This window comes from Entelurus aequoreus, linkage group LG15 (genome assembly GCF_033978785.1).
Source record: "Entelurus aequoreus isolate RoL-2023_Sb linkage group LG15, RoL_Eaeq_v1.1, whole genome shotgun sequence".
In the NCBI taxonomy this organism is placed as follows: Eukaryota; Metazoa; Chordata; class Actinopteri; order Syngnathiformes; family Syngnathidae; genus Entelurus; species Entelurus aequoreus.
The window spans coordinates 28,686,302-28,699,544 of NC_084745.1; the positions used below are offsets into that span (position 1 = coordinate 28,686,302).

General features: G+C 44.3%; 1 protein-coding gene across 1 annotated transcript in view; it reads left to right on the forward strand.

Annotated features, from left to right (window-relative positions):
• Positions 1–13,243, forward strand: part of zfhx4 (zinc finger homeobox 4) — a 171,196-nt gene that overhangs the window by 157,274 nt on the left and 679 nt on the right. The window contains 6 exon segments of the mRNA XM_062021170.1: positions 2,368–2,501; positions 3,196–3,396; positions 3,582–3,693; positions 3,771–9,158; positions 9,602–10,912; positions 10,915–13,243. The exon segment at positions 10,915–13,243 is cut by the window's right edge and continues 679 nt beyond it. Of these exon segments, the coding sequence (XP_061877154.1) occupies positions 2,368–2,501; positions 3,196–3,396; positions 3,582–3,693; positions 3,771–9,158; positions 9,602–10,912; positions 10,915–11,114 (7,346 nt within the window). The 3' untranslated portion in view covers positions 11,115–13,243.

Below are 13,243 nucleotides of genomic sequence, written 5' to 3' on the forward strand. Positions count from 1 at the left end.
CAATTTAGTTGCAAATAGAGTGGGGAAGAAAAAATGGAACGTTGGGAAAATTAGAATTGTCCATAATGAATAGGAGGAGGACGCGGGGGGGGGGTGGGGGCGGAAAGGTCAGGTGATATGATGGCCGCCATGGAGTGTCAGGGAACTGTCATGGAGGACATCATGCGCACACGCGTGGCAGCGGCCCTGCGGGGCGGGAGAGACGAGATTATCTCGCTATTTTCAGCCGATTCTCGGATGTTCTTGGAAATTCACATTGTGCCCTTGTGCAAACCCTCGCCCCTCCCCACCCCGCCGTCCCCCCTGTTCTTCCTCTCTTGTCACTTCCCTTGACAGGCCAATATTTCAGGCTCCAGATATAAGGGATTACAAATAAAATAAGTGGAACGCCTACTTAATGCAACAGAATTAAAATGCATGAACGGGCCAGAGGAGAGGATACGCGCCCAATAAAAACACGGAATAATACGAAATACAAAATTCACCCCCCCCCCCCCACCCCCCCCACACACACACACACACACACACCCCTTCCTCCATGTATCAGTGCTTTGATTTCCCCTCAGTTTTTTTTTTTTTCCATTTGTGCATCCAGCGTGAAGCCTTGATTCGCAAGAGTGAGGCTCGCATATTGCCTTGAGTGACCAGGCGAGGGGAGGGAGGGGTTTTGTGGATGATGACTTGGTGGGGGGGGTTATGATGCTGTTGCTGCCTCTTTGTTTTGCAGCAAGGAGGAAGCTAATGAAAGATGTATCGCAAAATACAACCAGAGGCTGATCTCCCCGCATTGAGCGCTGTTTGTTAACGTCACACACGCTTACACATGCACGTACAAATCACACACACACACACACTGCCATACCACCAGCCGTGACCAACCCCCCCTGCCCCCCCCCACGATCACACTACCCCATCTTTGAAAATTTAGCATCTCGTGCAGACAGAGGCGTCGTGGAGGCAGCTGGGGAAATGTATATGATCTAATGAAGTGTATAATATTACCATAACATTTAATGTATGTCGTGCTGTGATAATGAGCCGGCCTGAGTTTCCTCCATTTCACATGGCCTCGGGGCAGGAAGTGTGTGCGAGTGTGTGTGTGTGTGTGTGTGTGAGTGATGTAGGCCTTGTGTGCGTCCACACTTTGGTTGTGTCGGTGTCAAATCCTTTAAATGATAACCTATAGGTCCCCTTGGGAAGCGGTCCAAATGTACAGTGGATGTAGACTCGGAGTGACTGAAAAATATTACTGAAAACTGTATTTTATTATTCAATAACAATATTATTTATTTTGTAAATATTTATATTATGTTGTATTATTTACTTTTTTTTAAAAATATGTACAATTTTATTTTGAATGTATTTGTTTATGTTGCATTATCTCGTATTTTTTTTAGCAAAATGAATGCATGTATTTTTAAATTGTAACATAATTTATTGTATTATCTTATACTATTATTATATGTATTATGTTTTTATTATGACAAATTATTTGTGATTTTTTTTTTCAAACAATTTACCATTTAAAAATAATTGTTTGTATTTGATTATATATTTATCTTTAGTTTGATATGTTTTTATAAAATTGTACCCACGATTGTTAGCGGGAAATTTTAGAAAAGGATGTAATTTAATTTTATATGTATGTTCAGTTCATTGGAGACTCTAAATTGTTGGTGTATATGTGCCGTGCGATTGGCTGGCAACCAGTCTAGGGTGGGATAGGCTCCAGCTTACCTACGACCCTGGTATAGAGGATGGATGGATGGCGTATGTAATCATATATTTTTTTAATAAATTATTAATAGTTCAATTTCTTCTGTATTTTATTATTTGAAAAATAACCACAACTTGAAGCAGAACATTTTAAAATATCATCATTTAAAAATGGTTTAATGAATTGTTTTAGTATGTAATAATATATATATATATATCTTTTTTTTAAAAATAATTCAATATATTTAGATTTTTTTTATACTGTATAGATTTTATGATTTAAAAATGAACCAGTGTAATATAATTGGAAAAATAACCACTGTTGTTAGCGGAAACATTTATAATATCATCATTTAAAAATGTTTTAATTATTGTTTTTTAGTATGTATATATTTTCAGAAAAAGTCAAAATTGTTCAATTTTATGGGTAATATTTCAGAATTTCAGAATTAACCAGTGTAATTCAATTGAAACATTTTCAGAATTGTTTGCTGGGAATTTTGAAATAAATATTTTATTTATTTTTTTAAGAAGTATTTTCAATTGGATTTAAGTCTGGAATCTGTCCTCATGCTCTTTTGGTGATGTTTTCAGCCACATTTTAATATTGCTGTTTTTTAAAACACATGGTGTTCTCTACTCTTGCTTTAGGACTGAACGCCACATCCAAAGAAGCGACTGGACAGACCGTGGCGGTGAAACACTTGCTCCAGCCCGATCGACAAATTGATAGCCCTCCCAAACGGCCCAAATCATCTGAGGGGAAGAACTCTGCTCTTGAGCAGGTGAAACAATTGTTAAAAGCGCTGTATAAATATGATTTCAAATACATTTACATAACAGTCTGCGGAATTTTGTTTGTGGAGGTTAAATCTAACTGATTAATGTAAGAGGAGAAAACTGAAAGGGTTAAACCCAGACTACCATTCCTTCTCTGGCGGAGCTATTTACGGGCCAGTCTTCATGCTCTTAAGTGGAATACCTGCACTAGCCTTATGGCTCCCCCCGCCCCATTTTGCATCTCTTTAAATTATATGTGTTTTTAAATTAGATTATGAAGTATTAGCCCGTCTGGGCCCTTTAAGAAGGGAAGACTTTGTCATTTTAGAAATGGATTCTATTAGGATGGCAGGTGGTGGGCTGTGTTCGTGGGGTACTCCCTGTAATGAGGGCAAAGGCGTAGCTTGGGAAAGTACACACTTTTGTCATTTCTAATCTACTTAATAAACATTCTGGCCAGGTATGTTTTTGGCTAATAAAATTGAACAAGTTGACTGAAGTGTACCTCATTGGGTGTCCTCATTTTTTCACCCCCCTAATGGACTATGATCAAAATATTTTGGAAAACACGTTACCGTCATTAGACAAAGATGATCTGAAGTTACAGTGGGTGTCTTCAAGAGCACATTGAGTTGTGTCTGTAGAACAGTGTTAGAAAGTGGAATGAGGTGCTCAACACGTACGCATTTTTCTTTTGAGGCCCAGCAGTGTCCCTACTGCAACTACAGCAGTAAAGATGCCAACCGTATGCAGCTCCACGTCATGTCCCAGCATTCCATGCAGCCGGTGATCCGCTGCCCGCTGTGTCAGGATGTCCTCAGCAACAAGATCCACCTGCAGCTGCATCTCACCCACCTTCACAGTGTGGCACCTGACTGCGTGGAAAAGCTCATTATGACGGTATGTGTGCATGTGCGCGTGTAATTGCCTGTAATTGCATGGTATAATTTGGTCCGGACTACCCAGTGACCCCGCTGTCCTCTTTGGAAATTATGAAAGACGATGAGACTCGCTATCGGAAAGTGGAGGTGACATCCCACCTTGTTAGCTGTCATAATAAAAGAAAACTGTTTTGGTCTTGATAGGTTGTTGGACCTGATACCCCAGGACCAAATAGTATTATCCATCCCCAAACTGGGCAAGACAAAGGAGTTCCTTCAGTAGATTCCTCAGCCTTAACCGATGAAAAATCACAAGGTAAGCATCAGTTTAGAAAGATCAGTGCAGATGTCTTAATTCTATTGTTAAGTCTTATAACTGTTGTCTTTTTGTAGGAAACTCCTCAAAGGATGAGCTGAACAGCCAAGACAAGAATGAATCAGACCTCCAAGGAGAGGAAATGAAGCCCCCAAAGGAGGCTTCAGAGGCCCCGGACTGGAAGAGAGCAAGTGGGTTAGGACATGACAGCAAGTCCCCTGACACCCTTCAGGATCATCTCAGTGAACTCCAGAAGCTCCAACAGCAACAGCAACAGCTCTCAGTGTCTGACCGCCACGTATACAAGTACCGCTGCAATCACTGCAGCCTGGCCTTCAAGACAATGCAGAAGCTCCAGATACATTCCCAGTACCACGCCATCAGAGCAGCCACCATGTGTAGCCTCTGCCAGCGCAGCTTCAGGACATTCCTGGCTCTCAGGAAGCACTTGGAGAACGGCCATCCTGAACTGACTGAGGCAGAAGTACACCAACTGATTGGGAATCTCCCGCTGAATGGAGATATCACTGAGAGCGAAGCCAGAGCTTTGGAGGAAGCTCAGACGTTTGAGCATGACTTAGACAAGGATGATGAAATGGACCAAGAAGAGAAGCCGAGTCCTACCGGAAGTGACAGCAGCTCTTTTATAGACGACATGGGAGCAGAACCAAAACGAACCCTACCATTTAGGAAAGGGCCCAACTTTACTATGGAGAAATTCTTGGATCCTTCAAGGCCTTACAAGTGCACCGTATGTAAGGAGTCGTTTACCCAAAAGAACATTTTACTAGTGCACTATAATTCTGTGTCCCATCTGCATAAGTTAAAGAAGGTCCTTCAAGAGGCATCAAGCCCAGTTCCCCAAGAAACAGGCAACAACATTGACAACAAACCATTCAAATGCAACATTTGCAATGTTGCATATAGCCAAAGCTCAACACTTGAGATTCACATGAGGTCAGTGCTCCACCAGACCAAAGCCCGAACAGCCAAATCTGAAATGAGCTGCAATAGCAGTGGAAGTGGTGGTCCGGTCCCAGCAAAAAGTCCTGCTCCAAGCACACAAGGAAACAACAGCAACACTGACTCTACCCGAAGTGGAACACCGTCTGCTAACAAAGAAAACGGTGCAGAACCAAAAGAGGCTCATAGCAACAACAGTAGCAAACAAAATAGCGAGCACCTTTCAGCACAGTCCAACAGCCACCAGTCAGCTCAGTCCGCAGCACAACTGCAAATGCAGCTTCAACATGAACTCCAGCAGCAGGCTGCCTTCTTCCAGCCTCAGTTCCTTAACCCGGCTTTCTTCCCTCATTTCCCAATGACCCCAGAAGCATTGCTGCAGTTTCAACAGCCACAATTCTTGTTCCCTTTCTACATCCCAGGAGCAGAGTTCAACTTAAGCCCGGAGCTTGCTCTACATTCAGCAGCAGCTTTTGGAATGCCGGGTCTTACGGGATCTTTCTTAGAAGATTTGAAGCAACAAATGCAACAGCAGCACCAACTGCAACAAGCTCAGCAGCAGCAACAACAGCAACAACAACAGCAGCAGCAGCAGCAAATCTCACAGACACAGTCACAGAAGAACCAGCAACTGCTTAGCCAAAAACCCAAAATGGAGCCCAACAATGTGTCGGTCTCAGAGATTCAAATGTCAAAAGAGGCAGAAGAGCACCTTGAAAAACAAGAAAGCAGAGCCAAGCTAGAAAATGGATGTGAAGCTTTTGGTGATGGCACAAAAGACAACAAAGACTCTAAAAAGTCAAAGTTCCCAGAGCCATTGATTCCCCCTCCTCGCATTGTGTCTGGAGCCAGGGGCAATGCAGCCAAAGCACTGCTGGAGAATTTTGGATTTGAACTAGTCATCCAGTACAATGAAAACAGACAGAAGAACCAGAAGAAAAACAAAGATGGCGTTGAACAAATGGAAATGAACACTGATAAGCTTGAGTGTGGAATGTGCGGAAAGCTATTCTCCAATATGCTTATTCTCAAAAGCCACCAAGAGCATGTGCACAGTCAGTTTTTCCCATATGTAGAGCTTGAGAAGTTTGCCCAACAGTACAGAGAGGCCTATGACAAACTCTATCCAATTAACCCTGCTTCACCTGAGACACCACCGCCACCGCCACCACCACCTCCGCCACCTCCACCTCCTCCCGCTCCTGCCCCGGTGACAACTCCTCAGCCATCTCCAACATCAACGGCCAAGCCCCAAACGCCAACACCTTCCCCAGTCCTTGCCCCCCAACAGACCTCACACCAGCCTTCTCACCAGGCACCACCAGTTCAGCCACCCCATCCTTCACCGACACCCACAGCTCCTCCTGCACCTCCCCAAGTGCAGCTTTCTGTTCCTCTGGATCTGCCTCTTTTCCCACCTCTCATGATGCAGTCAGTCCAGCACCCAGGCTTGCCCCCTCAGTTGGCACTCCAGCTACCAACTATGGACTCTCTATCCACAGATCTAACCCAACTCTGCCAGCAACAACTGGGGCTCGATCCAAATTTCCTCCGCCAGTCTCAGTTTAAGCGGCCACGCACCCGTATAACTGATGACCAGCTTAAAATCCTACGGGCCAACTTTGACATCAATAATTCTCCCAATGAAGAGCAAATTCAGGAGATGTCAGAGAAGTCTGGTTTGCCTCAAAAGGTCATAAAGCACTGGTTCCGTAACACCCTTTTCAAAGAGAGGCAGCGGAGTAAAGACTCGCCCTACAATTTTAGCATTCCTCCTATTACTACTTTGGAAGACATCCGAATGGAGCCTCAGCTTGGCCCTCATGAATACTATCGAACTGACTCAAGCATCAATAAGAGGTCCTCCAGAACCAGATTTACTGACTACCAATTGAGAGTTCTTCAAGATTTCTTTGATACCAACGCTTATCCAAAGGATGATGAAATTGAGCAGCTCTCCACCGTCCTTAATCTACCAACACGAGTTATTGTGGTATGGTTCCAAAACGCACGCCAGAAAGCACGCAAGAGCTACGAGAACCAGGCAGATACTAAAGACAATGAGAAAAAAGAGTTAACCAATGAGCGATACATCAGAACCAACAACATGCAGTACCAGTGTAAAAAGTGCAGTATCGTTTTCCCACGCATCTTCGACCTCATCACTCACCAGAAGAAGCTGTGTTACAAGGATGAAGACGAGGAATGTAATGAAGACAACCCATGTGAAGAATACTTAGATTCTGCCGATCTAGGTCCAGTTAAAATGATCCAGCAGTCATTGGAGCCACACAGACATTCTCAAGGAACCGCTAACAGCTCTGGTTCAAGCTCCCCAGTGATGGCATCTCCTCGAGCCAGCATTGGAAAAACCTCCCCAAAGCCAGACTTTGAACTTCACCCTGAAAGTGAACCTAAACAAACAGAGACTGCACCCTCACCTGTGGTCAAATCTCTAGCAGAGCCCAGACCATCTAAGGCATGCACACCTCAGCCACCCCCTCAAAAGGTTCCCCAGCCACCGATGTCAAGACCTCATTCCCAGCCACAGGCAGCTGCTGTGCCCTCTAGTCCTCTCTCTCTAGCCCTATCCTCCCTCACAAACAGCCTTCCCCACCAGTTGCTTCAGTACCAATGTGACCAGTGTAAGATTGCATTTCCCACAGTGGAGCTATGGCAGGAGCATCAACACATGCATTTCTTGGCAGCTCAGAACCAATTTCTGCACTCACAGTTCCTTGAAAGACCAATTGATATGCCCTATATGATATTTGACCCCAACAACCCCCTAATGGCTAGCCAGATATTATCTGGAGGCCTCTCGCAAATCTCTTCACAAGGTAGTTCGGGTATGACCTCAGCTGCAGGGTCAGGGTCAATGAAGAGAAAATTGGATGATAAGGATGAAAGTGTCACTGATAAAGATGGTGGAAACAGTAGCGAAGAACAACATAGAGATAAGCGCCTGAGAACCACCATCACACCTGAACAACTTGAAATCCTTTATGACAAATACCTGATTGATTCTAACCCAACGAGGAAAATGCTGGATCACATTGCAAGAGAAGTGGGACTAAAAAAGAGGGTAGTACAAGTTTGGTTCCAGAATACTCGTGCTAGAGAGCGAAAAGGGCAGTTTAGAGCTATAGGCCCCACACAGTCCCACAAGAAATGCCCTTTTTGCAGGGCGCTGTTCAAGGCTAAGTCAGCGCTTGATAGTCACATACGATCCAGACACTGGCATGAAGCGAAGCAAGCAGGCTTTAGTTTGCCACCAAGCCCAATGATGAATCAAGACAACGACAGAGGTGAAAGCCCAAAGTACAACTTCTTTGACTTCTCACAGCTGCCGATCAAGGTTGAGCCAAATGACTATGAATTGCCTGCTGCGTCTTCTACGCCAATAAAACCATCGGACACACAAGTAAAAAACTTCTTAAGCCCTTCATCATTAAAAGCTGACAACTGTGATGAAACTGACGGGCCAAATGTTAATTCAGCGGAGGCGTCATCTTATGATTTAAGCAAGATGGACTTTGATGAGACATCATCAATTAACACAGCCATTAGTGATGCTACAACTGGAGATGAAGGCAATAACAATGAAGTTGAAAGCTTCACAGCTAACGGAGGGGAGAAGCTGGCTGAAAACAAGGGTGGAATGTTTCTAAATTCCGATGGTTTTAATGACAGATTCCAATTTAGCATGGTCAGCCCGGCTCTCAGCTTCTCCGGAAAAGACTGCGACTCCTACTTCAGCTCCAGAGATGACGACATGGATGAATTCTACGACATAAGTGAATCATCAAGCCTTACTGATCCCAGTTCACCAAGTCCATTCGGGACAGGAAATCCCTTCAGCAAGTCTGGAAAAGGCACCAGTGCTGGGGATAGGCCGGGCCACAAACGATTCCGAACCCAGATGAGTAACCTTCAACTTAAAGTCCTTAAAGCCTGTTTTAGTGACTACCGCACTCCTACAATGCAAGAGTGTGAGATGCTCGGCAATGAGATTGGACTTCCAAAGCGTGTCGTCCAAGTGTGGTTCCAAAACGCCCGAGCTAAAGAGAAGAAATTCAAGATAAACATTGGAAAGCCATTCATGATAAGTCAAGGCTCACCAGATGGGCCGAGGCCTGAGTGTACTTTGTGTGGTATAAAGTACACGCCCAGGATGTCCATCCGAGACCACATATTCTCTAGACAGCACATCACCAAAGTGCAAGAAACCCTGGGGAACCAGGTGGATAGAGAAAAGGACTACCTAGCACCAACCACTGTCCGACAGCTGATGGCCCAGCAAGAACTTGATCGCATGAAGAAAGCCGGTGAAGGACTCTGTCTGCCTGGCCAGCAGCAACAGACTGCAGTGGACAACAATAATGCACTTCATGGCCTTAGCCTGCCCTCAGGCTACCCGGGGATCTCTGGCCTTCCGCCAGTGCTACTTCCCGGAGTCAACGGGCCATCATCACTTCCTGTTTTCCCACCCAACACACCTGGTGAGTTAGTATGACAAATAGACAATAGACTGCCAGCTTTATTAACTGATCTTAATCATGCACTGGTTTATTCTGCTGTTTTTTCCGTATCCCAGTGGTGGTTAGTCACAAAGTCCTATTTTTAAATACAATTTTGAGATTACAAATGGTTGGTATAGTGCATGCATGATTTCATCATTAGAGTTTGACTGTTAATGAGATTTTTGTACAAACAAATGTTTTATGTTAATCACCGCTTTAATTGTTTTCTTTTCCTAATTATTGTCTCGGCATATTTATAGTGTTATAGAAAAGTAGACTGAAGTTATCATTAAGCACTTGTGACAGTTTTGATCCATAACAAAATCGAAATCAAGAGATTTGAAAATGACAAGAACAAATGAACAACCAATTTCAAAATTAAATATTGAATATTTCCATATCTATATACTACTGTATTTCAGCTTTAGCATCTCCTGGTGCTGGCATGCTTGGGTTCCCTACACCAGCCACCCCATCTCCTGCCATGTCTCTCAGCACTACCCCAACCAAGACTATTCTGCAGACTCCTCCTCCTCCACCTCCTCCTCCTCCTCCTCCTGTTCCCTCCACACCTTTGGCGGCAGTAAATAAGACAGAGCAGCAAGGGAAAGACACTGAGGGTAAAAAAACGGGAGACAAGCCACCTCAGATGAAGTTGAAGAGCGGCGAGAACGAGAGCACGTCACGACCCGAGACCCACAACATGGCCAAGAAGAGGGACAAGGCGGCTGCAGGGAAAGCTGGAGGTGAGACTTCGCTGGACACGGCAAAGCTACAGGCGCTTCAGAATGCTCTGGCTGCAGGAGACCCCAGCTCTTTCTTGGGGGGACAGTTCCTTCCCTACTTTCTTCCTGGATTCCCCAACTGCTTCTCACCGCAGCTACCCAGAGGAGTCCAACCGGGCGGCTACTTCCCACCACTTTGCGGGATGGAGAATCTGTTCCCCTACGGCCCGGCGGCCGTCCCGCAAGCCGCGCTTCTGCAGCAGTATCAGCAGTACCAGCAGTCCCTCCAAGATTCCCTGCAAAAGCAGCAGCAGCAGCAGCAGAAACATCTGGAGCAGCAACAGAAGCAACTTAAGCAGCAGCAAACGTCTTCTGCGAAAACCCCCCAGAGCATCAAAAGCACCGCAACCAACTCTTTCAAACCAAAAGAAGCTAATAATACTAAGGACGACAGCAACACAGGCTCTTCAACGGAAAGCACAAAAGAAGAACTGAAAACCCAAACCAAAAGTAGCAAGGATTTCCCCGACGCTTTTATCGTACCGTCCATCAAGCACGAGTTTATATGCAGGAAGTGCCAGATGATCTTTGCGGACGAAGACTCGGTGACGCGTCACCAGAAGTCCCTGTGTTACTTCGGACAACCTTTCGGCGAGCCGCAAGAGACGGTGCTTCGGAAGGCGGTGAGCAACTACACGTGCGTCGCCTGCAACATGGTCGTCAACGGGAACGAAGCACTTGGCCAACACCTCCAGTCGAGCTTGCACAAAGAGAAAACAATCAAACAAGCAATGAGAAATGCCAAAGAGCATACTAGATTATTACCTCACTCTGTCTGCTCCCCTACTCCTAACACCACATCTACCTCGCAGTCTGCAGCTTCTTCTAACAACACCTTTCCTCATCTGTCTCGCTTGTCCATGAAGTCCTGGCCCAACGTCCTGTTCCAGGCCACCGCCGCCACAGCCCAGAAAGCTGCTTCCCTCTCCTCCCCGTCCGCCTCCCCGCCTCCCCGCTGTCCTCGCCGTCAACGGTTACCTCAACTTCCTGCAGCACCTCAGGGGTTCCAACTTCACTACCCGCCGAGAGTTGTTCGGATGAGTCTGACAATGAGCTAAGCCAGAAGCTGGACGACTTAGATAGCGCGAAGGCGGCCTCTGGCCTAGACGCCGGCTTCAGTAGTATCAGAATGGATATGTTCAGTGTGTAGGAGTGACTAAAGGATCCCCTTGCTTAAAGACAAAAATAAGACTTTTTAAAACTGCAGTTCCAAAGTTTCTCTTAACCCAAAAAAAAAATACAGAACCAAATGATTGACTCAGGATTGTTTTTCCATATTGATATGCTGGCAAGATTGATTTTTTTTTGTTATGGACAGAACTGTTGCAGATGCTTGACTGAGCTTATATTGTATACAAAAAAAAAAACACGGAGTAGGAAAACAATTCCCACAGGCTCCCTCGTCGGAGGGGGGGCTTGTTTCAAGCCAAAAACTCTCATGATAGCAAATTGCACCTCAGCTGGATTGTTTTCCAAAATGCTAGCATGTACTGTATGGATGACGATCCAGACACCCTCAAAGAGAATCTCTCTTAGTTTTTAGATAATTCAGTAGCTTTAAATTCTCAGGTCAGAACATAACATTTCTCATTTGTTTCAAAAGCAGCAAGCCTGGGTTACACTTGGCTGATAACCAAAACATGTCGAGCTTTATCGGAACGCATTTCCTTGGCGCGTATCGAGTACCAAGAGACAATAGAACTGTTACAATGGACGATGTGCATATCCTTTTAGTTGGCAGTATGAGGGAATTTAGAATGGTGTATGATGATGATGATGATGACCCCTCCCCCATACACATTTTTGCCACTTTGTATTGCAACACCCGGTCGCCCAGCCCCTCCCCTTTTTTTGGTTCTTGTAGTATACACTAATAATCTGTGCCAACCCGCTCACACGCCCTTTTTCTCTCTAGTTCCCATAGACTCTCCGATCATGTGAATAGAACTTTTCCTTTGGTGAATTTGCTGTACTGTTACGGTACCTGCTCGCGTCTGGACTCTAGTGCACTTATTTTGATCATTTAAAGTAGGCCATTTTGTTAATTTAATAGAGCGTTTTGTACGTCTTTGTGTGTCTTTTTTTTTTTGTATTATTATTTGCAGCATATCGGTCCATATGTGTTACAGGATTGACGCCTAACAATCTATTTAACAATTGGTGCATCCACGAAAGCAGTACTGTATACTTGAAACTATTAAGGTACAAGTTAGAGAGTAAAAAAAAAAAAACATTTGTTTGCTGCTTTTAAAAAGAAACACAGCATTTGTGTTGTATTTTTCAACAATTTCATGTACTTGGACTGAACAGTGTTGCACCTGTGCCAATCGGTACGCAGGTGGACGCCCTCCCGTCAATCCTCCGGGCACTTGTGGCCATGTGCAGTTAAGGAATTTCAACATTGCAAAGTATTACCTTACAAAAGTTTTGCTGCTACTGTGTAATTTGTATTTTTGCCTGCCATCATTTCTCCGAAACAAAATACTGATCCATCATTTTTATTAGCTTTTTTTTATTTTGCTGTGGAACTAAGAATGTGAACGCTGTCAAAAATGTTTTTGGTTTTTTTTGGGGTTAATTTTATTTTCACATACGAATCACGTTTGAAAACAATGTGGTTCATTCCAAAGTAACAGAAGGCTATTTGTATGAAAGCAAAAAGGCTGGTGAACAAAGAAAAGCAAAGCTGTTGTACATATTCCTAGTTGGCTGTGCATGGTACAAATTTATTAATATGAAGAAATGCAAAAATGTATTGCTTTTTTTTTGTTTTTGTTTTTTTTGTTGGTATTTCCTATTCTGAGATGAGCAAGTAGCATGTAATGCAACTGTTTGACAGGTTAAATCAAATCATGCTTCGTTATTGTTTCAAACAATGACATCAAGTAACATTTTCCTCTTTTTGTTTAATTATTGTAAAGGTGTGTTGTTTTTTTTTCGTAAAGCAAATTCCCTGCGTGAGCTTTTTTGTCCTTATTTTAATAGTTACTTTAATCCTGAAGACACTTTTCGATTGTTTTTCCTAAGAGACATTCTGGCCTCCCAAGGTGCAATTCTGCCATTGTACAAACACGAGCGACAGTCCTGATTCCAAAGGCTTTTTTCCCCAACTTGGCTTTTTTGCCTCCCTTTCCCCTTCCCCCCAATTCTGTGGCTCGGCATTTTAAGACTGAACTTGTCCGATCGCTGGCATCGCGTGCTAAGATGCTAGCGTCACAGACAGGACGCTCTCCACAACACCAAGGACTGGTAAAAGCTAACAAACCAACAAAAAAACGG